The 27787-nt window shown below is 39.9% G+C and overlaps 2 protein-coding genes across 3 annotated transcripts in view; one reads left to right on the forward strand and one right to left on the reverse strand.

Annotated features, from left to right (window-relative positions):
* Positions 1–13361, forward strand: part of LOC124123906 (adenylate cyclase type 10-like) — a 44680-nt gene extending 31319 nt beyond the window's left edge. Inside the window, exons 18-31 of the mRNA XM_046487109.2 lie at positions 292–451; positions 1311–1787; positions 1933–2002; positions 3384–3579; positions 4004–4126; positions 5070–5251; positions 5709–5856; positions 6379–6470; positions 7378–7496; positions 8600–8696; positions 9548–9663; positions 10188–10308; positions 11262–11457; positions 12308–13361. Coding sequence (XP_046343065.2) covers positions 292–451; positions 1311–1787; positions 1933–2002; positions 3384–3579; positions 4004–4126; positions 5070–5251; positions 5709–5856; positions 6379–6470; positions 7378–7496; positions 8600–8696; positions 9548–9663; positions 10188–10308; positions 11262–11457; positions 12308–12697 — 2487 coding nt within the window. The 3' untranslated portion in view covers positions 12698–13361. The remainder of the gene's footprint in view (positions 1–291; positions 452–1310; positions 1788–1932; positions 2003–3383; positions 3580–4003; positions 4127–5069; positions 5252–5708; positions 5857–6378; positions 6471–7377; positions 7497–8599; positions 8697–9547; positions 9664–10187; positions 10309–11261; positions 11458–12307) is intronic.
* A 3708-nt stretch (positions 13362–17069) lies between these two features.
* Positions 17070–27787, reverse strand: part of LOC124123915 (N-acetylgalactosaminyltransferase 7-like) — a 34238-nt gene continuing 23520 nt past the window's right edge. For both annotated transcript variants that reach the window (XM_046487136.2, XM_046487121.2), the window contains exons 9-13: positions 27564–27683; positions 26878–27099; positions 26591–26692; positions 25671–25796; positions 17070–23412 (exon numbers count right to left, since the gene is read on the reverse strand). In XM_046487136.2, coding sequence (XP_046343092.1) covers positions 23266–23412; positions 25671–25796; positions 26591–26692; positions 26878–27099; positions 27564–27683 — 717 coding nt within the window. In that variant the 3' untranslated portion in view covers positions 17070–23265. The remainder of the gene's footprint in view (positions 23413–25670; positions 25797–26590; positions 26693–26877; positions 27100–27563; positions 27684–27787) is intronic.

The following is a 27787-nucleotide window of genomic DNA, read 5'->3' on the forward strand; positions in this document are numbered from 1 at the left end:
TTTTGTTTAAAAACCTAAAATTCGCCTTTTTTGTATGTAGATTCTCCAATTAAAGTCCAGTGAAATTGGGACATTGTTCCTTTTTGATTTGGCTATCTCAAACTTCTGGAACGTATGTAGGTGATTCGATCGTTCCCCAGACACTAGGCGATATTAATGATGAATTAAACATGAAACGACGTTTTCACTCACTCATTGCAAAATCGTATCGGTCCTTGTTGAAAGTTGTGAGGTAGACCACTAGGCCAACATGGTGTTCTTAATATACTTGTGTCTTTTTAATATACCCAGGACTCCATATCACATGAGGCAAGTCCTGAAGCCATGCTTGCTGACCTTGGCTTTAAATTCACTACTCAGAGCAAGATGAAGGAAACGTTTGAATTGAGAACATGCGTCATGGCGCCTGGTAAAACTGCCGAGGACATTCAAGTTCCTGCGGCCATGAAAGGTATGCCGGTTGTCTGTTTCATGTACGTAATGACTTTAACAGTGTTCAGGGTTCGTGTGAAATGAAAGTACACATGGAAAGGGGGAACCGTTGAGGTTTAGGCCGCTAACCAGCACACGCAGTTTGTTAGATGTGTTGGTGTATTGACAAAACATACAGGGGAAATCGTGCTGACAAAACATACAGGGGCAATCGTGCTGACAAACCAAGGGCCATTATTAGGACCCGTGGATACACACGCCCAGTGGCGTGTAACTCGGCACAGAGAAATGACTTCGATGACCAGGACATCCGTCTCCCTATCCAATGAGAACATGGACTTCAGTTAAATGTTGTCTTGTGTGAAAGTCCAGATAAATATGAACCGCGTCATCTGAAGACGCCTTCACGAGAGCATGTTCTCTGTCTGATCGCAGTACTGAGTGGATGAAATCTCGGTTATACCCCAATTGAATGATTCATTTCATTTCATAATTCATCAAACTACCTACCATAAAAAAAGAAGATGTTATTGATGCGATGAACCAATCCAGTACATTTGGTATCACTGACCGATATCACGATCTTACTAACGTTCTTAGCACGCGACCGTGAAGATCCGGGTAGAATAGGTCTTCAACAACCAATACTTGCGCTAAAGGCGACTATGCTTTTCGTAAGAGGCGACGGATGGGATCGGGTGGTCAGGCTCGCGGACTTGGCTTATGCTTGCCATCGTATCCCAACTGCTTGGATCGATGCTCATGATGTCAATTACAGGATTGTCTGGTCCAGATTCGATTATTTATAGAGCGCCGTCATATAGAATATTGCTTAGTGCGGCGTTAAACTACAAACAAACAAACTGGTTCTTTTGCAGATTTGGTTATAGCAAGAATAGATTCTATGCGTGCCACAGAACAGCTGATCGTGAAGTGTGCGGCTGTTCTTGACCCTCCCTTCACGAGGCAGAGCGTGGAGGAGGTCCTTCCCCAGGCCAACACCTTCAAGGTCAGCACTTCCCTCAAGAGGCTGTATGAGAACGGGACGTTCACGTGCAGCAGCGTCTCCTCTCGTCTGTCGTCGTCACGTCGTAGAGAGGACGTCGGGAGAGCCAGAGGGGAGTGCTGCTGCCCCAGGGGGGACCACGAGAAGGGAGAGGTCATGTGCAACTCGCTTATGTTCCGACATAAGCTGCTTAAAGACACTGCTCAGGAAATGCTGATGGGCAAGCAGAAGCAGCATCTGCATCTGAAGGCTGCTGAGTTTATTGCACGGGGGGTCAAGGACATCAGGGGCAATGTACCGTATCAGTTGTTCGTCCAAAACCGGAAGGAATCTGAAGCTGAAAAAATACGTACGTGTGTTTTGTTGGGATTTATTCATGTTCTTATTTAATTTAAATGGTTTTCTCAAGGTACCTGAAATATGAAATGGTTTAAAGGTTGCTCTTCCTGCTTCTTGACAGTGCTGGTGTGACAATGATCTTGGTGTTGTTTCAGACACACACGAAGAGAATGCGTTGACTGATGAAGAGACGTCAAAAAGGTTTCGGACAATTTTAAAATCGGGGTTAGTGTATTTCTATTATAGATAAACGTTAGCGATTATCTTTTTCCTGAAGATAAAACATGAAATATCTATGAAATAGTATTAATGTGTCACAATGTCACGTTTGTGCATCCACAAAAAGACACTTTGAATTATTGGTACATGGTACATGTAAGCTGGGTTTCACGCCGTTTTAAGCATTATTTTATCATGATCGTTGCTAAATGATAGCGGAAATACTGAAGTGGCGTAGGTGGTTGGGGTTTACATTGACGGTGAACCCATGAACAATGATAGTGAACCCTTAAACATTGATGATGAACCCTTGGACCCTTGAACATTGATGATGAACCCTTGGACCAATGAACATTGATGGTGAACCCTTGGACCCATGAACATTGATGGTGAACCCTTGGACCCATGAACATTGATGGTGAACCCTTGGACCCATGAACATTGGTGATGAGCCCTTGGACCCATAAACATTGATGGTGAACCCTTGGACCCTTGAACATTGATGATGAACCCTTGGACCCATGAACATTGATGGTGAACCCAAGAACATTGATGGTGAACCCTTGAACGTTGATGATGAACCCTTGAACACTGATGGTAAACCCTTGACATTGATGGTGAACCCTTGAACATTGATGGTGAACCCTTGAACAATGATGATGAACCCTTGAACATTGATGATGAACCCTTGAACATTGATGGCGAACCCATGAACATTGATGGCGAACCCATGAACATTGATGATGAACCCTTGAACATTGATGATGACACCCATGAACATTGATGGTGAACCCATGAACATGGATAGTGAACCCTTGAACGTTGATGGTGAACACCTGAACACTGATAGTGAAGCCTTGAACATTGATCGTGAACCCTTGAACACTGATGGTGAACCCTTGAACATTGATGATGAACCCATGAACATTGATCGTGAACCCTTGAACACTGATGGTGAACCCTTGAACATTGATGATGAACCCTTGAACATTGATGATGAACCCTTGAACATTGATGGTGAATCCATGAACATTGATGGTGAACCCATGAAAATTGATAGTGAACCCTTGAACGTTGATGGTGAACCTCTGAACACTGATAGTGAAGCCTTGAACATTGATGGTGAACCCATGAACATTGATAGTGAACCCTTGAACATTGATGGTGAACCCTTGAACACTGATAGTGAAGCCTTGAACATTGATGGTGAACCCTTGAACATTGATGGTGAACCCCTGAACATTGATGGTGAACCCTTGAACACTGATAGTGAAGCCTTGAACATTAATGTGAACCCATAAGGCATGGATATGGTCCTTAAAAAAAAGAATCAAGGACACTTGTTGGAGTATCTGTTTCATTGTCTCTTCCATTGTTGTCTCCTTAGTGAGATGTTACCACACCTGCATCTGATCCTAGAGGGCGCTGTGATTGACAAACGCCGGAACTCTCTTCTTGAACAGTTACTTCCTGTGTATAAAAGAATGGCCTTCCATTACAACGCCGCGGACGACATGTACAGCCTGCTTGACACACAGACGGAAGCAGGACTTGTGTGTATTGTGCTGAAAAGGAGTGGACAGGTAAACACATTATGGATTCACTGGTGCTGTTAGGCTCAGCATCTGGATAACGTACTGTGTTTTGAAACATATTCACTTAAGAAAGCTACTCAAATCAACTCTTTAATGATCGTTAATGACTCAAAGAGTTTAGTTCTTTGTCCAGGTGAGATCCGGAGTGAGTATTGCATGACACCAGTCTATGCAATGTTACGACATTGTACACCAGGAATGTGCTGCAGACATTGTAAGAGTTGCGGTATCGAAACCAAGTTTTCGGGATGACGAACGAACACTTTAACCACTGGGCTACCCTGTCACCCCTGCGGATGATGAAAGCGATTGTGATGACATCTTATCTAATCCGTTTCTGTAATACAAATAATTATCACAGCAGTATCTATTGACGTATATATACTGTTAAGTCTGTTTGCCATCTCTGTAGGCAATGTCTTGGCTAGCGGAAACAACAATACCGTTCAGGAAACTGGCAGTGTCGAACCAGCCCTCAGAGGTCGTAAAAAAATACAAGAATATACAGGCAGGCCTGAAGCGACTGATTGGGAAGGTGAGACCCTCATAAGATTCGACAACCTGACATACAGTCCTATCTTATTCACAGTACTATTTAGAGATGTTTAATGTGTTACTTTGTAACAGGTCACACTCTTTTTTGCACTGTCACTCAGAAGACGCTGGTTACGCAAATGAGCACACACGCATAATTTCTGGATAAATGATCTTTTCTAGTTTCTTCGTATGACTTCAAACAAAGTATACAGTCAAACAGCGTTGTGTCGAACTTACGGTTATCTCGAAGTAAAAACTTCCCTGCATGTTCTTTCTTTAGTCGTCCTTTTCGGTTGTGTCGAACCTCGGATATTTTCGCAGGTCTCTTCAACTTCGACACAAGGGTGTTTGACTGAATATATTGTGCGTTGTACTCATATTTAGGGCTAACTGACAAAGAAATATTTGTTATTTGATAACAATAGGAAGCTAACGCACTGTTACAGACAAAGCCTTCAAATGCTTCCATATTAGGCTGGAATATTGCCGATGTCATGCTGATGACTAACTCCCTCATTGCTTCTTCCCTTGGGTATGAGCATCGTCCTGAGGCAAGAGCTACCAATAGCCTTATTATCAAAGTTGTGTTTCCACCCTTGACACATCAAGCCCATTTTTCATTGGACTATCGCAAATGTCGATAATCCAATCAGAGAACATCTCACAAAATCAACATCCACGACTGGTACACCTTCGTATGAAAGTGATTTATCGCTGGCAGACACGCTTGTCTCGGGAACATTGAGCATGAGTGACTCAGGGTTCGAATCAAAGATTCGCTCTGAAGTTGTCAGCACTATGAACGTTGGTGGGTTTCATCGAAATTGTAAACGTTTAGAACCTTCATCATTTTGGGCTCTTCTCTCATACTAAACTTACCCGACCTGTTGTAACTGAAATGTTGTTCAGAACTGCCCTAAATAATGACTATTTCTTTGCAGTCTTTCCTTCAGCTCGGCCAGCTGCCCGAAGCAAGGCAATACCTGACGGAGGCCGCGGGTCTCCTGGACCTGACCGAACCCTCCAGCAAGACAGACACTCGGTTCCAGATGTTCAAACTCCGACTCTCACCCTTCCCACGGTTCATCTACTTCACCAAAGGTGGATCAGTCAGACACCTCAAGTACGTGTCTTCTATGACACTAGCTACGGTAGTGTTTCAGGGTGTTCTTACATTCACACCATTCTCAGGAACAGTTTAATCTTGAGGAAGGACCTCTTTCAACATGACAAGCCTAGCTCTGGCTGTCGCCCACCTTAATAGTCTGTTGCAATCCAGGCTCTGCACCGAGCATCTTTGATAAACGTGTTCCTCGTCCACAGGATGGATTGACAAGTACTCTACGTCACTGATGGTGTTATCTAACTTATACATGAAGACTCGGGTATTATCTATGTAACCAATTCTGGAAAGCGTTAAACATTATTCCAGAAAAAGATTTAAATGCGATGCATGAACCACATCTGACTGCCAAATGTTGTCCTGATGCGGCAGTTATGTTCCATGCACACGTCGTTTTGAGCATCAGCTCCACGGCATGAACTGTAAGAATGAAACTCGCGGCTTTTCTGTTACTCAGGCCGGCCAGCCGGAGGACGATAGAACGGGGACACCTTCTGGGGGATCTGTGTCGGCTTCACAAGGACCAGGGAAACAAGGACCTCCTCATCCTGGACGCCTGGAGATACTCGGCTAACATCGTGGGCAGAGAGGTCCATATCCATCAGGTTCGTTCCATCCCCGGTCACCACTGACATTGAAACCATGGGTTTAACCCATGAATACACTCAACAGGTTCGGTCCTGCTGTCAACATTGACACCCAACGAATTATGTGGTGTGTTGATATATTTCATTTGAGTTTCCATGGACAAAATACATTTTGTCTGAAGCATGGTAATTGTCGCGGCGTTAGAAAGCATTCCCAGCGGGACGGTCAATAGACCTCGCTCCACAGTACGACCTTAGCACAGTGAGCCTTGTAACACATCTTAGCATAGACTCGCAACAGCGTATTGAAGATGTACTTGACTTAGTTAGATAATTGAAGCATCAGAGAAAGCGTCTTTATGTTTGATCCCTTGGACATATTACTGATATGATATAAGCATATTTATTTCCATAAAGTGGAGGGATTGGCAAACAAGCAAATTTTGCTTATCTGAATGCCTCTGATATCATTGTATTTCGTGTACATTATGTTTATGTCGATGTATACCATGTTTAATATGTTTAATATGGTGACTACAGGTGCTGGAGAGTTACATACACATCATCCAGGCGTGTAGGACGCGTGGCTGGTCCAGCAGAGCCCACAGACTCGAGAGTGAACTGTACGCCACGTAAGTACATGACAAACTCATCTGCTGAACATACGGGGTGATAAAATGAAAACGTGTATTGCTTTAACGCGAGTGACGAACAAATGGCAGCGCGCAGTGTTTAAGTTGAAGTGTTGAAGATACAGGTGTGCATGTTTCGCAAGATACAAAAGTAAGGATGTGATGCATTTTAAGACAAACATATGCTTTGCATTGTAACTTGCTTCATGACAAGGGAAGGCATATTTAATGATGCGCATGTTGCTTATCTTCACACACTCTGGAAAGAGTGCATGTTTTCACGCATACAGTGAAGTGAAGTGAAGTGAAGTGAAGTGAAGTGAAGTGAAATGGGGTTTTAACGTTGCGTCCAAGATTAGTGCACTTATATCGCAACGTGCATGTACGCGCGTGTGTGTGTGTGTGTGAGAGAGAGAGAGAGAGAGAGAGAGAGAGAGAGAGAGAGAGAGAGAGAGAGAGAGAGAGAGAGACTAATGCCGATTTTAAAAGTGCTAGCCCACTGAGATACCATACCGCAGTTTAACATGAATACCCCACTCAGACACAGAAGCACCTTAAACTTGAGCGCCAGGAAGAGTAACAACAAGTACCATCTTTGAACGTCTTTGGGTATGACCCGCCCGTGAATCGAACCCCCAACCTTCCGCTCTCCGGTATAAACCCGCCCGTGGATCGAACCCCCAACCTTCCGCTCTCCGGGCGGATGCTCTACCACTAGACCACGGAGGCGGACTTTTCACCAATACAACAGACATGCATGTTTCCATAATACCACAACAAACATTGGCATGTTTCCAGGTAAACAACAACAGATACTTTCAAGCTTCCATATATAACTACATGTTATACAGTAACAGAGGGTTCGTTACGAGATGTGCAATAGTTGTTCTGGTGTGTTGTTGTTCAGATGCTGTGCACGAAGTCACGAACTCTTGTATGATGACGTCAAGGCGCTGGCTACGACACTAGGGGAGGGTGCCTTGCTCTGTCTCTCGGCAGGAAACGTCGCCCAGGCCACAGACAGGGGTAAGAAGAATCTAAATGTCTTGCTGACACCAATGTCATTTGAACTGTTCGTGAGGCTTCTTGAGCTCGTTTCGTTGATTTTTTATGACAAACGTTCATGCAATATTCCCTGTCCGAAGGCAATAGAAAATGTACATTTTTGTACACATGTACACAACACTACACTTCAAACACTTCTCTTGAATGATCATAATAATTAAGCAACTCTTAGTGTATGCTATCAGATGTTTGAGTGCACGTTGCAGTGAGTCTAGTACTAGTGATTGAACGCAGGGTTCACTTCATAAAAGGACAATGAATTTCGTTCTGTGTAATACGTGTCCATTGACAACCAATGAGTAACAGAAACACTTGAATTTTTATTTTAGGTGCAATGTGAATACATTGAAACCGTACATTAAGCAGGATGTTAAGGTTCCCAATGAAATATATACAAATGAATAATTGTTGCGCTTTAATATCCTTTGCTGTACGTTCCTGACAATACCCGCCCGGGCAGCTGGGTGGTCGGGAAGTGCGACCGGTTTGACGGGGAACGGCTTGCTTAACAGCTTCTTCCCGAAACAAGGGAGTTAACTGTCTATAAAAGTCCAGTTTCTACCCTTGCCGAACTAGGCTGGAATTATGGCGTTGTACTAACGAGGCTATGCATAGTCCAATCAAAATCGCGTAACGTAACATCCGGTTCGTAAACTGCCGTGCAGATTTCGTTCGATTGCAGGATTTGCAAACTATTCCGTCAACTGTTTTCCAAATCTTGTCATGTTTTTAATCAGGGTGCTCACGTAATTTGATGCACTTAGCGAAGTAAGACCAGTTTTATTTCAATATTGATCTTGATTATCGATCAGATCGTCTTCACTGGCCGCCGCCATTGTGTTTGAAGCAAATGCAAGTGATATGAAATGTGGAATGGGACTGGTCAATAGGAGGGACATAGAGGGGACATCTCTCGTAATAGCCACTGGTGGCGCTACGATCGAGTCAAGAAATTCCATCCTAGTGCGTCAAGGTACAAACTGGACTTTGGCCTGACAGGGTTTTCACTGTACATTACATCCATGTTGTGTTTAAAGATTTGATAATTGTTAAACTCTTTACAGGAGAGGTAGCAGCAAAGATCGTAGGGCACATGAGTCACACTCGCTTGACAGTGAGAATCTACCCAATACTGGCCTTGGCCTATCTCGCCGCAAACAGGTGAGGCACCAACCATGCAATTTTCTCCAAGGAATGTTTTGAAAAAAAGAATTTGTTTCTGAAAATACTGAAACATATTTGCCTCTGATTTTACACAATAGATGTGCTGTGGGAAATTGTGTTGTTGGTTCCCTAAAAGTGTTGTTCTCTGACGAAAGTTTGTTCAAAACGGGTTGATATTTTATTATGTTTGTTTGTTGGTTGTTTAACGCCGCACTCAGCAATATTCCAGATATATGACGGCGGTCTGTAAATAATCGGGTTTTGACCAGACAATCCGGTGATTGATATCATGATCATCGATCCACGCAATTGGGAAACGATGACATGCATCAACCAAGTCAGCGAGTCTGACCACCCGATCCCGTTAGTCGCCTTTTACGACAAGCAAAGTCACCTTCATTGGTTGCTGAAGACCTATTATACCCCGGATCTTCACGGGTCTGATATTTTATGAGGATGTAATAAAGGTGTATGAGTGTTGCATCAAAACCTTTCAAAATTGGTAATACTTACTCGTATACAGTTTTATATTGTATATTTTTTTAAGTTCAATTTATGTAAACCCAATGTTGCTAGGGTTGACCGTACGTAAGCACGATTTCCCAATTATTCAGCAATTTATAGAATGTAAGTATTAAAACATAGATATTAAGATAATTTTCTCAAACGCTCACTAGATCGAATGTTGGCTTACCTGGTGCTTTTAAACAATGCCATGGTGATTAACAGTCTTGTTCAGATAAGTTTTTATCAATTTGTTAATTTATAATTTAATAATTGTATTTGTGTACATGTATAATTGGTATGACTGACACACTGGCCACATTCTACATGTTGTGTCTCGACAGACCGCAGGACTGTCAGGACCTCCTGGATAAGCTGAATGAGATCTACGCGGACCTCGAGGGGTGGGGGGTTGACACCTGGGGGACCATCCTCGCCCTGGAGCTCATGATCTCACCAGGTGATGACGTCAACCACTAAATAGTGTACACAGGAACATTTGAATTCAGTGCAAATTAGGGCCCGACCATTGGATATTCGGAGGGGGGATTTACAGATAGAGACTTAATATTTCCTTCAGCTACAGCTGCAAAACCAGATTATTTTAATGAAGACTATGAGCCTTAATACTTTTTTAAATCATTTAAAACAATGTTTTTGTTTTTTATGGCAGTCAATTTTGTTTGTTAAAACATTTGAACAGTCTGAAGCATAATTACTTTTCAATACTTTTATGGGACAATTTATTTTTTGCGATAAAATCCCAGCACACACATCCCATCCCCTCCCCCTGAAATGTAATCAAGAGAAATATATTATCATGATCTTTCAGTTCCCATACACTATGTTGTGTTGTAGTCATTATTCTCCCGCAAGTTACACTGTATTCCGTTCATATTAACATGCTAGAAGTAGTCAGGAATATTCTCATGGAAAGGAAACGTCAGTAGAGCTCATCTTTCCCTGTTACCCTCCAACTTTCAGGCATCCCCACACAAACATTCTTCATGTGTCTGAAGAAGGCAAGCGTCTACCTGAAGAACTACGACGCCCTCATTGACGGCAGCGTGGCACGCTACTACATTGCGATGTGTATAGCGGTTTGGTGAGTAATGTCTGGTAGTTTGCGAAGGTTCTTCAAGAGAAAGCACGGCTTAGATTAAAGATCCGTGAAGTTAGCGCCTTATTCTCCATTCCTGGTAGAGCTTACTTCATGTTTGAATAAGAGCAAAGAGATTATCGAGCTTTATCATACCTCCATGTCAGAATGATGAGATCTGATTGGTCGACGTGATTTTGAAAAATACGATGTATCCCGCCTTTGAGAGAAACACATTTCTCAGCGGGAGAATAAAACCCTTATACCCCACGAGCAAGTTAGGCTGCACGTGGATTCCTGAGAGGCAGAACGCTTTTTCCGAATCAATGAAAGCCACGGGGCATAACACAAGTTAACCTCAGCTAAGTCGAACGGCTGTTTTCTATCAATTTTGATTTTAAAAAAAATCTTTTACAATGTCGGTAAGATCAATTCGTTGTAGCAGGATCACAATATATAATCTAACAAGGGATGCATAAAACCCCATGCATAACTTATAATAGTGGCGATAGAAAAAGCCAAACTCTTAAATTTGAGAAAGCAAAGAACCGTACGCTAAATGTAGCATTTTAGCCATATATCTGTCAGGTCACCAACAATAGGAATGGGATAACGGAGACCTATTCTTTGGAGCTCCAAATGAGTTCTGGAACAGGGACAAGGGCACAATGACACGCAATCAGTTACCCCAGTCAAGATACTTTCAGTCTAGTGGTCGTAGGTTGGAATCCAAGATCCACGATTATGACATTGGTCTGTCAGAACTATAAACAAGCTGGAAGAGCTTTTACCAATGCGACAAAGAGCCCAAATCTAAAATGAAATGAATTAAATTCTGCTTCCACTCAGAATCTATGATGAATTTCTGTGAAAGTTGGACTTTTTGTAGCAACAACTGTGAAAATTTGATCCCGATCTGTGTTGGTTTTTGATTGATCCCCCATACTGGTCATCTACAGGTACAGTCGCCGAGGCCAGTGGCAGACCGCCCAGGGCTGGTTCGACTACTGGGAACATTACGACCTGGGCGAACACAACTACATCACTCTGAGTGCCCGATGCAAGAAGGTGGAGTGTATGCTTCTGGCAATGTGTAGGGCCATTCAGAAGGGGACGGACAGGGCATACGATAGGATCAAGACAGATGTTGTCAAGGTGAGGGGTCTTCCTTATTTAAGTCGAATGACTGTACATTTATCAGCACTTCATTAACCATCATTCACAGCTTCGTAATATGCCCAACGAAGTGATTTGCCTAGCGTGTAACTTATGTTTATATAATCCCTTAAAGATTGCGACTTTTCAATTAGTTATTGAAAATGTGTGATGTTGACATATACCCTTTTGATAACCTTGGCTTGTTAGCTAATGAAAACACCTGAAAGCCTGCTGTAACCCTTGAGATGTTATAAATTGTTGTTTGTCGTTAAAACGCCGCTCTAAGCAATATTCCAGCTATATGACGGCAGTCAGTAATACTCGAGTCTGGTCCAGACAATCCAGTGATTGACATCATGGGCATCGATCTACGCAATTGGGATACAATGACATGCATCAACCAAGTCAGTGAGCCTTAACACCTGTTAGTCTCCTCTTACGACAAAATGGGTTACTGAAGACCTATTGTAACCCGGATCTTCAAGGGAATCATGTTACAAGTATATCTACAGGAAAACATGCACAAGTCAAACATAATTGTCACTGAGAAATATACTTCTCAAAGGAAGTTAAGGAACATGTGATTGTTTCATACGACTATAGTTTGTGTCATGGTCATGCGGATTAACAAAAATCAGGTGTTCTTCAACTTGTTTTGAGTAGTATATTATGCAAACGTGTTGATGCAAACGGCATATAAATATATGTTGTGTGTTTATGGTACTTAGTGAAAGCAACTTTTGAAGAGAAGTATATATGTGAATGGTCTCCTCCATGTTTATTGTGTATATGTATACTGATTTAGTCCTTTGCAAGTGTTAAAAATTTCGTGAATGTACATCTCCAGGAATTCTACTCCCTAAAGAAACTACTGAAGAAGAGCCCTGGTTTGAAACCTCGTGTGTATCACCTCAGAGCTTACTTCTCCCTCCTCCTGGGCAAGGTGACATCCGCAAGGTCATATCTCATAGGGTGTGTCCAGCAGTGCAAGAAGCAGGGCAATCTGCTGGAGTTCTGGTTGGTCAGACATGACTGGAGACAGTGGAGCAAACAGATGTCCACCAACAGTCTGGACACCACGTGGGTGGACTCTGTGGACGAACACTTCTTGGACTGGCGTCTGAGGTTGACAAGAGGGGAGGAGGTTCTGTATACCTTACCACTGCCTCAAGAAAGGGTGGTGCGGCGGAATAGGTGGTGGAGATCAAACAAGATTAAGCCTCTGCCTCTGGAGTGACATTGTTTCAAAGACCCAGACAAGGAGACCAAACAAGGTCAAACTTCTACCTCTGGAGTGAAAGGGCAAAGCGCAGTATTTTCAATGATAGATTTTTTGTTGAATTGTTATTTTCTGGTTAAATTTGAATTTTTCACTATGAAACAAAAATGAACCCACTCCTAATATTGTTCTGTAGTGAACAGAGTCACGAGGGAAAAATGGTGTGGATTTTACTCACAGTAAAACATTGTTGTTGTTAGTCATGATATGGATGAAATATTGCTGATGTATTAACTCCCTCACTCACTCATTGTTGTTGTTAACTCATGAAAGTTATGTCTGAACATTGGAGAGCTAATATATATTTATGCAACAGGGCCCGTGAAGAAACAAACGATAACTCGATTATGGACAGAAATATTTGAGTAAAATCATTTATTTTTGCTGAATGCCTTCTGCATACAAATTAATTAAATGCAAAATGTGTAGAAAGCATGTTTTATTGTGGGGTTATTTTCCATCAGTATCCTTACATGATTTGAAAACAATACTTTCTGCACATGTTTTGTTTGTTTGTTTAACGCCACACTCAGCAATATTCCAGCTGTATGACGGCGGTCAGTAAATAATCAAGTCTGGACCGGACAATCCAGTGATTGACATTATGAGCATCGATCCGCGCAATTGGGATCGATGACATGTATCAACCAAGTCAGCGAGCTTGACACCCGATCCCGTTAGTCGCCTTTTACAACAAGCATAGTCGCCTTTTACGGCAAGCATGGGTTGCTGAATACCTATTCTACCCTGGAAACTCTGCACATGATTGTAGTAGCTTAGAAAATATTTGAAATGAAGTCATTCTTTAAGGGAAGAAAATGTTTCTGAAGCTGATATGTAACTCAAGTGCTTTAGTGCAACATTATTTCTCAAGTTTTCATAAATAAAAGTCATGGAGCATGAAATCTGAAGCAATATTTCTGATGAATTACTGATTATTGTCAATAAAATATCTTCAAATAATAACCTTTCACAGTCTCAAATTGATTGCTTTTGTTTCTAAAAGCCCAGCAATGCCAACTTGTGAATACTCAGCTGGTGGTCCTGGTGTCTCACTGAAATGATTACGAGAGGTAAAGGTCTGTGGGAAACGTATTCAATAAGCAGGTCAATCAGGTTCCTTCTGCAGTCAGCAGTATACTACACTGCTGTTACCATAACAACACTGATATATGACAGTGGCAATCTGTTCATGACTGGGCAATTAGCAGTGATATATTATCCATGTAGTCAAGGGAAGGAAAACATCGGACAGTGTTTAATTTCTTTTATTTACAAATATATCCTCATAAAAAAAGACATACACATTGTGTACACATCACTCTTAAACTGGACACATCCATAATACATATATCCCACATTATACATGTTATATAAACATGTATCATTTGTGCCATCAGTAAATTCACATGCTCAAGCGGAAAAATACCTCATGTAATTTTGAAATCCAGAAGTATCCTTAAAAAATCTTTACAAAGTCATGATTTTGGGAGCAACAACCAGAATTGGCCAAATGATGACTGATTGAGTAAGTTTCACTGGGTTTTGAGTGAGTTGCGTTAGCACTGCTTTTAACATTATTTCAGTTATTTCATGTCAAAGACAGATCGATCTTTGCAAGTTCCGCTGACATTGTTCATGTCTCCCAGGTACAAACCAATCACAGATATTCTACTGAATTTTTTTTAACAAATATTGACCATTGTGTTGACTGATGTGAGAATCAAGTTAATTAAAGTCATATTTTTTACTCTAGATACAATACCTCTGTGTGGCGCCCATCGGAGGTCGCATCAGTTAAACCTTGACTGAACTTTGACAGCTCAATCAAAATACAGGGTCTGCAGGATCTTGAGACAAAACAGAACAGATACTCCCTTGATATTACATGCTACTGGATATAGATGCCATGGTGCTTAAAATCTGCACAACATTTTGAACATGGCTTTTATTTTTTTCCATGCAGAACTGACCGTTTATGTTCGCAATGTGATTACAAAGCTCCCCTGATGTGACCTATTATGAAATATATGTACCATGAATGCTTCCCTGTCAAACAACTTGAGCATTTCTTTTCATTCAAAGAAGCCATCACCTGTTTTTCCAATACATAAAGTAACCAACCACTGAACCATTCCATGCTGTCTACCAACATTGTTATGACTTTTACCATGTCCTACGTACAGCTATGAAAATCAACATTGTACATCATCACAATCTAACACCAAGACAATACCTGGTATTATGATCTGTAGAAAGATGGCAAATATACACATGTAAGTTATCTGTCGGAATTACAATAATGAGAAAATCTAATGTTTTGTTTGTTTGTTGTTTACCGCCACAATCAGCACTATTCCAGCTATATGATGGCGGTCTGTAAATAATCAAGTGTGGAGCAGACAATCTAATGACTGACATCATGAGCATCAATCTATACAATTGGGATGCGATGACATGCATCAACCAAGTCAACGAGCCTGACCACCCAATCCTGTTAGTCGCCTCATACGGCAAGCATGGGTTGCTGAAGACCTATTCTAACCCCCATCTTCACGGGGAGACAAGCATGGGTTACTGAAGACCTATTCTAACCCGGGTCTTCACGGGTCAAATTTCGAAAAATGAGGACAAATGTCATTACGTGTAAGGAGATGAAAGGAGAAATCTCTTTACACCACATTGTAGAAAACACTGCTTTTCTGATCTTATTTTTGTAACTGGCAGAACAATACAAGGTATGCAACAAATAAAAACATTGTCATAACAGCTGTCAGGGTACACATTAAAGAAGAAACAAAAACCTAATATTTACCCAAAAGTACTTGGATACTTTCATATAAACACATACAAACCATTGCCCACAAAATTCCCCCAACTGCAATTGAATGAGGCAGAGCTAAACCTGGATAAACAAAGCTTTACCAGTGAACAAGATATACATGCTTTAAGTGAACATGATGTACATAGGCTCCAGTGAATAGCATATACATTGTACCCAGTCTTAAATTTGCCTTGACATATATGTGTGAGTGAGTATGTTTTTACCCCGCTTTTTAGCAGTATTCCAGCAATGTCGCGCGGGGACACCAGAAATTGCTTCACACATTGTACCAATGTGGGAAATTGATCCCAGGTCTTTGGTGTTACGAACCAAAGCCTAACCACTAGGCTACCCCACCACCCTGGATATATATAAAGTTTCAAATGAACGTGAATCCAAACATGATTCAAATGGCTTCAATCACTTTGACAACGGTGAAAGAATCTAGACAATTGTAATCAAGTTGATGAAACTAGACTGTTATTAGTTACGTGTCCAACTTGTTAGATGCTACTCAAAGATCCTGTTTCAATTGAAGCTAGACATCAAAATTCTTTTTAAAAAATGTTTCAAATGAATATGACATACAAACTCCAAATGAATATGGCATGCAGTTTATATGAACATGGGTATATAATTCTTAATGAATATGATATACACAGGTCAAACGGATACTTATATACACTGCTTCAAATGAAATGGTTATACACGGTTTGAATGAAGATGATGTACACTGCTTCAAATGAACCTGTATTTTCATCTCCAAATGAACATGACACACAGTCCAAGTGAACCTGACTATTATCACTCTAATTTGTATGTTTGCTGGTTTGTTTATTTGTTTGTTGTTTGATGCTATTAAAGCTATACGACGGTGGTCTGTAAATAATCGAGGCAGGACCAGACAATCCAGTGATTGATATCATGAGCATCAATCTACGCAATTGGGATACAATGAAATGCATCAACCAAGTCAGAGCCTGACCATCCGATCCTGTTAGTCCCCTTTTACGACAAGCATAGCATAGGTTGCCGAAGACCTCTTCTACCCCTGCAAGGGTATAATTTGCATGTACAAAGAACAGCAAGACCATACAATGGGGCACATATGCAAGGAATGCAGTATTGTTACTGTCAATAGAAGGCATTCACCTGCACACAAATAAATGTAATGGACTATCACACAAGCACTGACTAGTTCAACTGATATTTACTACTAATAAATAGTGATAACAGCAGCAATTGATCAGAGTATTCTCGATAAATAGTCTATTAATATTTGAATAAAATATTTCTTTCAATCTATTTCATGGCACACACTGGAAACCAATGAACATATATTAAACTATGACAACTCATTTAACCTATAGTTTTTTTTCACTCTCCACATACTGGAAGACTGGACATTGCTAGTCCTCTATAATCCTCATTGTCCAGAAAGGTTCTAATCTGACCCCTAAGTTGGTTCAAGAGGAGGTTTGTTTGACAAATGACAAACTTCAAACAAAAGTTACACTGTTATGTAATAAATAATGTTGTACAAATGTTACATAACATAACATTATATAAAACCAAAAGCTTCTCTTTAAACTATAAACTGTTCAATAAATATCTGATCTGTCTTAACTGGCTGGATTTAATATAATAATAACCGAAAATAACATGTTATTCAGGGTATAAACAGCACTAAATTATACATACAGTCTGAACAAAAGAAGTTAGGGATCATGAATATTTTGGGGGATGTTTTTTCGTAGTGAAGACTGAGCACACAATTTCATAAAATTATATTCATGATCCCTAACTGTTTTAGTTCAGTATATTTGATTGGTCATCATAGCTGGCACAGTCTGAAAAAAAACTAGAGACAAAACACAAACTTCAATAAGGCATAGTTCCTAAATGTACAAACAAGCCACATTCTATGCCTACTGAAAGCACTTATTTGATAGAAATAGAACACTGTGTAGAAAACGGTATGAGCAAATTTGAGGTGTCATAAGGACAGTAGCATGACATCATAATCATAATCATCATCATCATCATCATCATCGTGGCTACAGGTAACATCTTGTGTGAACAATAAAGTTATAACAGCACAAAAATAAACTTCAAATGCTTCATTTGACTTTTATGAACTCAAGTATCTTTACCCTTAGGGTTAGAATCTTAAATAAAATTAAGCCCTTGTGACATTTGTAAATATTAATATGAAATTTCCCATAATCATAATACATGATTTGATTGATTATTTGATTAACGCCTTGAATTATGGCACTCAAGTAGAAGAGTAATATTTCACATGCAAAAATGTTGGAAAATTTGTTAATTTAAGCCCTTGTGACGTTTGTAAATATTAAAATTAAATTTCACATAATCATAATACATGATTTGATTGATGATTTGATTGATTATTTGATTAACATCTTGAATTATGGCACTCAAGTGGAAGAGAAATATGATTTGAATAACATAATGGACACAGAGACTACATTCATACAAATCCCTCCATACAAGTGGATGGCAGATATATCAATATATCTTCAAAGAGCTCAAACAGCAGTATTGTAACATATCAAGTATTCAGTACCATATTCACATATTCTAAACAGGAAAACAAGGTACTGCATCTCTCAAATTCACAACTGACACAAGAACCTGCAGTTTGTTTTGATTTATTCTTAAACAAACTATGTTCGATAAAGAAGATGCTAATAAGTTCATGAAGGGTACGCTGTAAGCTGTAGGAAGCTGAATATGTTTACTGAGAACTAAAGATTTCATGTATCAGTCAGGAGCAGGAAAAATACTGAACACAGCTTCTTTAGAGAAAACATGGGACATAGCTGTCGAGAGGAAGGTTGATTTGCGACAACAGCTAAAAAATCTCAAATGATTTCAGAGTAAGTTATTAGGGAAGTTCAGAAGCTGTCTGAACAAAAGACCCTATGAAAATACAGTGAGCATGGTGGCTATAGAAATATATACATATACAAGGTCAATGTTACCCATCCAAACACAAATCACTAACTAATAAGCTGCCTCTATCTCATCAGGTGATTTCCACATTCCCTCGTCCTTCACTGCCCTTGCTTCAGCAACCTCCTCTACCATAAGACAACAACTGACATTCTGACAACCCTGGAATTGACATTCTAACATCTATTTTAGCAGGATCAAATTTATGTTAGACCATGGTTTTACTGATGAACGCATGGCAGCGAAATATCATACTTATTCCAAGGCAGTCATTCATAATCCAGACAGGGAGGCAATTTCATTGACTGATTTACCCGATAAACATTTGTGAGGCCTAAAATAGTTAAGGTGCGTGAGGTAAATCATATCAGGAGGAAATAGAAAGAATGACAGTGTTCATAATTCTTTCAAATTTGATACCTCAGGCTGATGTGGTTGGATTCAGGCAAATATGGTTAACATCAATGTTAGAAACCTCTATATCACAAGCACAGTAGTTTTGGCCTCCAAATTCAATGATATAGTAAATGTCTTATGCTCATAGTCTACCAATGAGCAGTGTAATTCATGGTCAGGATGTCAAAGATCGAATTCTGTACCATGTTGGCCAAAATTTCTTAAACAGTTTCTGGAAGATTACAGGTACGTCCATGTCCCTTTCACATGGTCTAACTGACTTCACCTGCTGAATTAGTTCACTTCTATGAAAAAATGCCATGTGTATTTCCTGGGCCACCATGAAGAAGACGAAACACAGAACGACCTGGTGTAGATGTACACAAAAAAACACATGCTTTCTACACTCATGCACTACGTAACAGGGCTCGATTTAAGGCTCTTGTTTAACTTGCACCAGGTGCATGGTGATACGAAAACCTAGTTGCACCAGACAAAACCAGGTTGCACCCTCACCAGACAAAACCAGGTTGCACTCTGACCAGACAAAACCAGGTTGCACCCTCACCAGACAAAACCAGGTTGCACCCTCACCAGACAAAACCAAGTTGCACCCTGGTCCCATAAATATTACAAAGCTGAAACATAGGTCGGTCTGCTGCCTGTGTCACATTAATTATGACCTGAGGCTGTAAAACGTAATAGGAATATGTGCGTACATAATCTTGAATTACCAAAATTTTGATGACGTCAAGCCCACTAAAGCATAACCAATAAACCAAGACAGAGATGAAGTAAATGTAGTATGGTTAATATACGCTAGAGGTATTGAGTATAATGGCAAGTAAGGGTTAGGTAGATGCAAACTTGAATTTTTTAACATGCATCTCGTGCATGTTGACATACATATTAGGTTCCATTTTTCAATAACTGGTTGCACTGGTGCATGTTTTATAAAGCTAAATCGAGCCCTGATAATCAATAACTAAACACCCATTGACATATCATGCAAAATGCATTAAAATAAAATGACAAAAGAAAAACCGACCGGACATGGCAAGCAATAATAATTCACATTTTCTGATTACTTTCAATCTTCAAATGTCAGCAACAAACGCCTTCATGTAAAGTTTCACATGGTCAACTGTACATTGAAGTACAGGAAAGGGAGCCATCGCTATTACGACATAATCACTATCTCAATCAAGAAAACAAATCCTACCTACAATTGGTACATCAGTGATAATAAGTTTACAATCACTTAAAAATAATGAGAGACCATTAGACAAAGACACCGAAGAAACCCAAGCGCAGCCAGGAAATGAGAGTGTACAACAACAGGAGCTATGGTCATCGCTGTGTATCCCAGTGCCAAGGTGCAAATGAGCAACTAAGCTTGACTCTGCTTTTAGCAATATTCCACAGTGGGCAATACCAAGATTAGGACACGACTATGGAGTTCTGACTGACAAGGGGTCCCTGAACCACCCCCATCCAAAAGGCTGCACCCCCTCCATCACCACCAGACAAGCTGATGCAGCAGTTCAATAAGGCATTCATAGCACTACAAGTGAAACGAAGGTTTCAACATTCAGTTCCAAATCTCAACTTTTGAGTCACATCACAAGTACAAACATGGGCTCTGTCTGTCCTAAGATTACATGGTGAACAGAATTCAGAACGCATGAAACATCTTGACATTGTTGGCAGTTATATATATATAGTGTGTTCATTTCCAAATCCGGCCATGGGGGCATTTACACACAATATTCCTTAAAGGTGCAAAAAATAAATATCTCCACGCCCAAAGGGTGTAACATAATATCCAAAAACTAAAATATGTTCTTGATCAAACTTTTTATTATTAACTTTAACTAAACACTAAATTTTCTTTGGCAAAATCGAAAGTAAACACGTTTTAGCAATTGGAATACATTAAGCATTTATCTTAACCTCCAAACTCTACAGTCAGCTTTCAGTAATAATAGGTTACGCCTCCTGAATGAATTGACCACTGCAATTTAACAAGTGTTTTGATTGGCTGGTTCATTTACTTGGCCGAATTGGCTTTCATTTTTCGGTCTTGTATCATTGTCACATGTGCCATAAACTTGTCAAGGTATCCGAGAAATGAAAGCAAATGTAGGAGCCATGCTTATTCAAATGTTTTGAATATTTGTGTGTCGCCTGGTCACATTAAATGTCCCCTGTTCTTCTGAAATGAACACTGATATATATTTTTATAGTTATCACAAGTATTTTCCCACAACACATGATTTATTATGTAAACTATGATAAACACATAAATGAATGGACACAATACCAATTAATACATCCTATCATATTCTTGGGAGTGTGGAGTGTGGAGTGTGACCATATTTCAACTGAATAACGAACTTATCTGTTATAATTCTGTTGCAAAAATAGAAACATGTACACAATGAGACAAAAATAAACATTGGTCTTATGATGACTGAACAACCAGTAATACTAATGCCAGTGCTTAATATAAATGGACACATATTCTGCCAAATAAATATGACGATCAATAAATTATTATTTACAATAACTGGTTTAACATGTGTTTTAGGTAATATCTCCAAATAACAAAATGGACTGGTGATGAAAATGGATTTAGGTAAGAAGAAACATGTCAGCTTCTGATTACCACAGCAAATGTTTCGTTGTCACTGGTCATGTACACAGTATGTAGCGATGAATATACACTACCATCTCACAGTTGCATATAAAGTACTTGCATTTTGATTACAGAGTCGCACAGCCCTCGTTGTTGTGTACATTTCTCATAGCAACAGATTCTAACACCAAGATACAAAGATGGACTCTGTGAAAGTACTTAACACTGCACTTGACATGTTCCCAAGATTGATATAACATTCTTTGTACTTTTGTATGTTTTTATACAAAACATGACCACTGAATGCTATTGCCTGATAACAATCACATAACATAGCAATGCATATCGTTTTGATGCAAATTTTTCATGATTATACACTTTAAGGAATCTTCTGTCAAGACTTGATATATCATCTGAATCAAACTGATAGCAACATGTTTTGTCAATGGCAATATTTTCATGTTATCAGGGATACAAGGTTTTTTTTCCTACCCTTGAACCTACAACACTGAACTGACTCTGGCAAGGGCAAACTGACTTTAAAAGTCCATTGCACCCTTGCTGAACTAGGATGGAATTACTGAGCTCGATCTAGTGCCACAAGAGTTACATCCCTTCTATGTCCCTCCTATTGACTAATCAGATTCCACCTCTAATATCACTTGCATTTGCTTCAAACAAAATGCTGACGCCCAGTCAAGATGATCTTATCAATAATAAAGATCTTTTTTACCTCGCAAAGTGCATCAAAACACTTGAGCACCTTGATTAAGAACATTTGCTTATGAACCGGATGTTGATTTTGTTTTTGATTTTGTTTTCGGGGTTTTGATTGGACTATGCATAGACTTGTTAGTCCAAATTATAACTCCATAATTCCAGCCTAGTTGGACAAGGGTGGAAACTAAACTATTAGTCAGTAAACTCCCTTGCCAGGGGAAGATGGCCTTATCATGTATTCATCTGGACCTGCTCAGAGCCGATTTTCTACAGAGTCTGAGCAAATGTCAGTAAAAATTCCCAGATTGGAAATACAAGTCACAAATTCATGATATTAAAATTATAACTAATGCCATGGCTTGGTGAGTTGACGTGTATTTCAGTGACATCAGGACTAATATCAGGGGAGAGGCATTAATGCTGAGATCAACAGCATTGCAATGTTGCATCTGAATGTAAGACAAAAACTCAAAGAAATTACCAACTTTGAACAAAATAGTTTTCCAAGTTGCCTGCCAAGGCCGCTTAGCTTTAAGGCCTATATAAAAGCCTAGCATGTCTAAAGGATCTTGGCTTTTAACAATTAAAGAAATAAGAGCGTAATAAGAAACAACAGTCAGTCAAAAGAAAAAAGACATGCAAGACCAAGTGTTGGTGATGTAAAGGTAAGGACATCATTATGCTTCCTCTTAATTATAAGTGACAGAATCTGAATTTCTTCAGAGCTATAATTTCATTTCAAAACCTTCAAAAATCAAAATTCAAAGTTCTTACATTGGTCTTATGTACAAAAGAATTATTGAAACCATTATTGAAGTATGATGTTTGATAACCTTGAAATGCAGGCTACAGTGTTGCAGCTATTAATGGTGAATATACCCCTCTCCCTGAGAAGATGAAAGTTGACAGATGACTGACGATGCTACTGACGACTATGAACAGCAACAGGATGAGCTCGGCATGAGTTCGTCACCTCTTGTCCTTCCAAGGGAATATTTCATTGACAATAAATTGCTGGCTCTTCGATGCAGGGTCGCATGGCTGTAAATGCAATCTCTCATCTTTGCCGATCTCCACACATTTGCTGAGCAGGATATTTTTGATAAGATACGAGTTCTGAAAGGAAAAAGAAGGAGATACAGATATCTAGGGTGACTCTACAGCATGTCATGGCAGCATCGTCAGCAAGATTCCAGCTATATCATGGACCTGGAGATAGGCAACCAAGAGTCCACGTCTTCAGTGTGAGTTGGATTTCATGCTGCTTTCAGCAATATTTCAGCAATATCAGGGCAGTGGACACCAGAAATGAGCTTCACACATTCTACCCATGTGGGGAATCGAACCCGGGCATTCAGTGTGACGAGCGACCAAGGGAGATAGTTGTGTGGATATACAGCCTTTTTTTATCACAATAAATGAGACGTTTCGGTGTAGATACTAACACCATTATCAAGCCAAGGATGTTATACACATGTAGATAACATATATATCTTAATCCTTCTCTTCTTAATACTGGCTTCCAATCCCTTGCCTATATTAATCATTGTATTGTTTTACTTAAACGTGCCTTGCTGATCCAAGTTTAACATGTACTTCTATCAGGCTTTGTACTCCAACCTTCTCTGTTGTGTAAACATTAATCTGTCATCCTTTAACTTTGTATAAACATCAATTATCCACATGTATATAACCTTTCTACTTCACCATTCTATGGTTAAGGCGTTGGGAAGTCGTAATATTGTGAGTGAACAGTATTTCAGTTATATCACAGCGTATCAGTCGGATGTAGGGCGAAAGCCGAAGTGATGCGGTTGTTAGATATTTATCACTTTGATGAAACCCATGAGTACAGTGAGTGAGTTGGGTTTAACTCCGCTTTTAACAGTGTTCCAGTTATATCACAGCATGTCAGCCTGGAGTGATGCAGGTCTCAGACGTTTACCACTGCGGTGAGCACAGGTATGGTGGTGACAAAGCTAGAAACATAATCGGGGCGAACCGGGATTCAAACCCACAATCATAGGTTTCTGGGGTGCCCAAGAGATGCAACTCTGCATAGGGAATCAGGGCGCCTTTGACGATGGGTTCCCCGAGCCCCCCCATGAATACAGTGCTGACAAACCAAAAACGATTATCAGGGCAAACACAATATTAGGAAGTTATTTTTTTAATTGATAACATAAAAGACCACATCATTACCAAGAAATACTTCAAATTAAATTTCAATAGCCACAACATCTAAACTACTGATAAATTTAGTCAAATTTATTATTGGCGTCTCTATACATGATAAGTGCTTGTGGTTTTACTGTTATGTGTTCAGATACAGACAAGCAGGTCTAAATCCTTAATCTCTCTAACAGTGTTCATGGCTTAATGTTAGCTTCAGGATGCTCTGATACAATTCATGGCTTGACATTCATGGAAATATGCCATGAGTCAACATGGTGTGACGTGCATCAACACCTAAATGGCCACTGTTGACTTGTCAACACCAAGATTATATCCCTTGTAAAGTCAGATTTCAGTTGGAAAATCCTACAGGTCCATGTCCTAAAGTAGCAATCAGGGCCAGTAGAAAAGAAATCTAACAGTGGTAGCCATACTAAATGTCACTGCATTTGTCCACAGTGCTTTGCCATGTCTTTATTCAGCCTTGCTTATTGAAAAGATCTGCCAGATCAGGGTTGGAAATAATGTTTGTTAATATATATCAGTTGAAGTAATTTGTTCCTATTGTCCAAACGATGACATTTGTTGATGGTCCTGACTGCTGCAAGGTCACAAAAAGAAACCTTGATGCCATAACAAACCATGCAACAACAAAGTGAGTTTGAGACTTCGGACATTTTCCTTTCCCTCATCCAATTACAGTGAGACATCATGTTGAGCAAACCTCACAGCATGTGTCAGGTGCACTCAGATGGACATACTTGTACATACTTGCACATACTGTACTTGCACACGCATATCAGTGGATGGTATGGTGCCCTGTGGTACTAAAGCTATTATTCTACTCAAAAGAAGTTAAGGATCACCCGATTCTTTCATAATGGTAAAGTAAATCTGTCATGACATGAGAGATTAACTATAGTAATATGAAAGAATCAGGTGATCCTTAACTACTTTTGAGTAGTATATTAATGACACACATTAATAGGTTGGAGTTTTTGCCAATCATATTAACATTTGTGCCCCTTAAAACCTAATGATAGGTTAGGGTAAAGCAAAGAGTCGTCATTCATGAGATTACACCCCTAACTCAATTTTATCATTTTTGTGGCTTGGTTTAGTATTGTTTTATCAAATGTGTCATGTGATCTGACAAGATGATTTGCTGAAGCAATTGTCGCCTCAATGGAGTGGCCTACCTCATCGTAGTCCCAGGGTCCGGTAGGCTGTACATCACAGTAATGTATGTGGAGGGTGTCACCATTCGGAGACTCAATACACCGCTCTCCATAACCGATCTGCCCCTTCGTGTTCAGGCGATACAGCTGTGAACAAACAGTAAAAACATTCAGGTGTACGCATGACATAACTACTGATATCATGAACATAGTTTCTAATAAGCTGACACTGCTGAAATCGAAACAAAATTTTGCCGATCTTGAGAAAATCTAGAGACACTAAAATATTTTTGGGTTTCAAACTTGAACAATACAATTTTGATTTGGGGTTGAAGGGGAAGACCACTTCAACTTTGAAAATATAGAAATATGAATGGGATTTTTCCTCACAGATTAAAAATTTGTTTCTCATGGACTATAATCTTGACCGGTTTGATATGTTCAGGCATCTGGTGATGGCGCAAGCTAATTATAGTGGTGCCAGTGGGACAAGTGAGTGTAGAAGTATTGTTTAAGCCAATAATGTTAAAATTCTCTGGAGTCAATATACATAATATGAGGAAGAGAATTTATGGATGTCAACTTCTTTATTATGAGCAACACAACATAGTATATATACTTACTCCTTCATTAGGTGAATGTTGTGTTCCTCATAATAACATACACACAGCACACTGACATACCAATATTTTAGGATGGATTGATTGTGTTGAGACATTTGCCCTATTCAGCAACAAGGTAAGCTAATTAGATCCATACTACACAATCATACTAAATATGTCAATGAAAGTGGATAATGGTTACAAGGAAATTAAATATATTCCTTTTGTGCTTCTGTTTTCCGTGTCCATATACGAAACTAGTAGCACCACAGGTTGTCATGGCATTTGGCCCTTCATACTTCACGCTAATGTATGTGTTCCAGCTGTGAGTGTTCCTACCTGGTTGCCCCCTCCGTGGTGGCAGTAGTAGACCCCAATGGGACCTCCATTCACACCCTGGCCCACCGTGTCCCAGCATCGGGTCCCCTGCTTCTCCTTGAACTGTACAGGAAGGATTCATGTTATAGGACATTACTGCACATTATCCTAACATGCATATTCGTTATCATGATTATATATCAGCATACAATTTCCATGATTTAAAAAATAATATTAGATGAGGTATGCCGATGCAAAAGAAGAGAGATGTAACAATGGTAACAAGAGTTATTTTGACGACATCCTACCTCTCCCCAGGCTTTGTTTGGTGGCGGTGGAGGGAATCTGTCATACACCTCATAGGCCACGTTCTCCATGAACCACTTGAAGCTCCTACATTTCTTCTCCTTCTTGAAGGCCACCTGCTTGGTGAGGTCGCCCACCGGATAGCCACGGATAGTGGGCTCCCGCGTGTAGAAGTACTCACGGAACTCTGGGTCAAGCCACACTTCCACCACACGCATGTAGTTCTGCACATGATAGGAACACTTTGTCAGCAGCAATACAAGGCTCAAGATAGCATGATGTGAAAACAGTGACGTAACATTAACAAGCTGTAAGTCACTCATTAAAGAGTGAATTTTGTTTTACATCAGTCAAACATATTTCATCATTATCTTGGTACACTGACAATATCTGGGCTAGACAAACCAGTGCCTGATATTATGGTCACCACTGCACACAATAGACAAATGTATGTTACCGGGGACCTGTTCTGACCCAGAATCCCCACAGGTTGTAAATAATTACATCTGACCAGGCAGACTAATGGTGAAATACACAATCAGCATTCTGCCTGCAATCCCAACACAGTCACGTATAATATAGGTACAATATAACTAATTGACTTCAGTCTTCCAAACCAAGGACTTAACACTGGATGTTAACTGACCATGACAAATATTGGAATGTTTTCAGTACACAACAGGCTTACCAAGTTGATGACAGGTATCTTGTGACTGATCTTGCCAAATGAGTAGGGCATATGGTTCCTGTAGACATGTCCCACTCTAGAGCATGGCACCCATTCTATGGAGCCTCCACACTGCCAAATCTGAGGAATGTAAAAGCCAATAAGAATCTTAAAAGTGTTCACATTGGAAAATGGTAACTGGCAAAAAGGGAGATAACTGTGATAGCCTTCTACTCAACACATCT

The sequence above is a fragment of the Haliotis rufescens genome, unplaced genomic scaffold (genome assembly GCF_023055435.1).
Source record: "Haliotis rufescens isolate VD_foot unplaced genomic scaffold, xgHalRufe1.0.p SCAF_3, whole genome shotgun sequence".
NCBI lineage: Eukaryota > Metazoa > Mollusca > Gastropoda > Lepetellida > Haliotidae > Haliotis > Haliotis rufescens.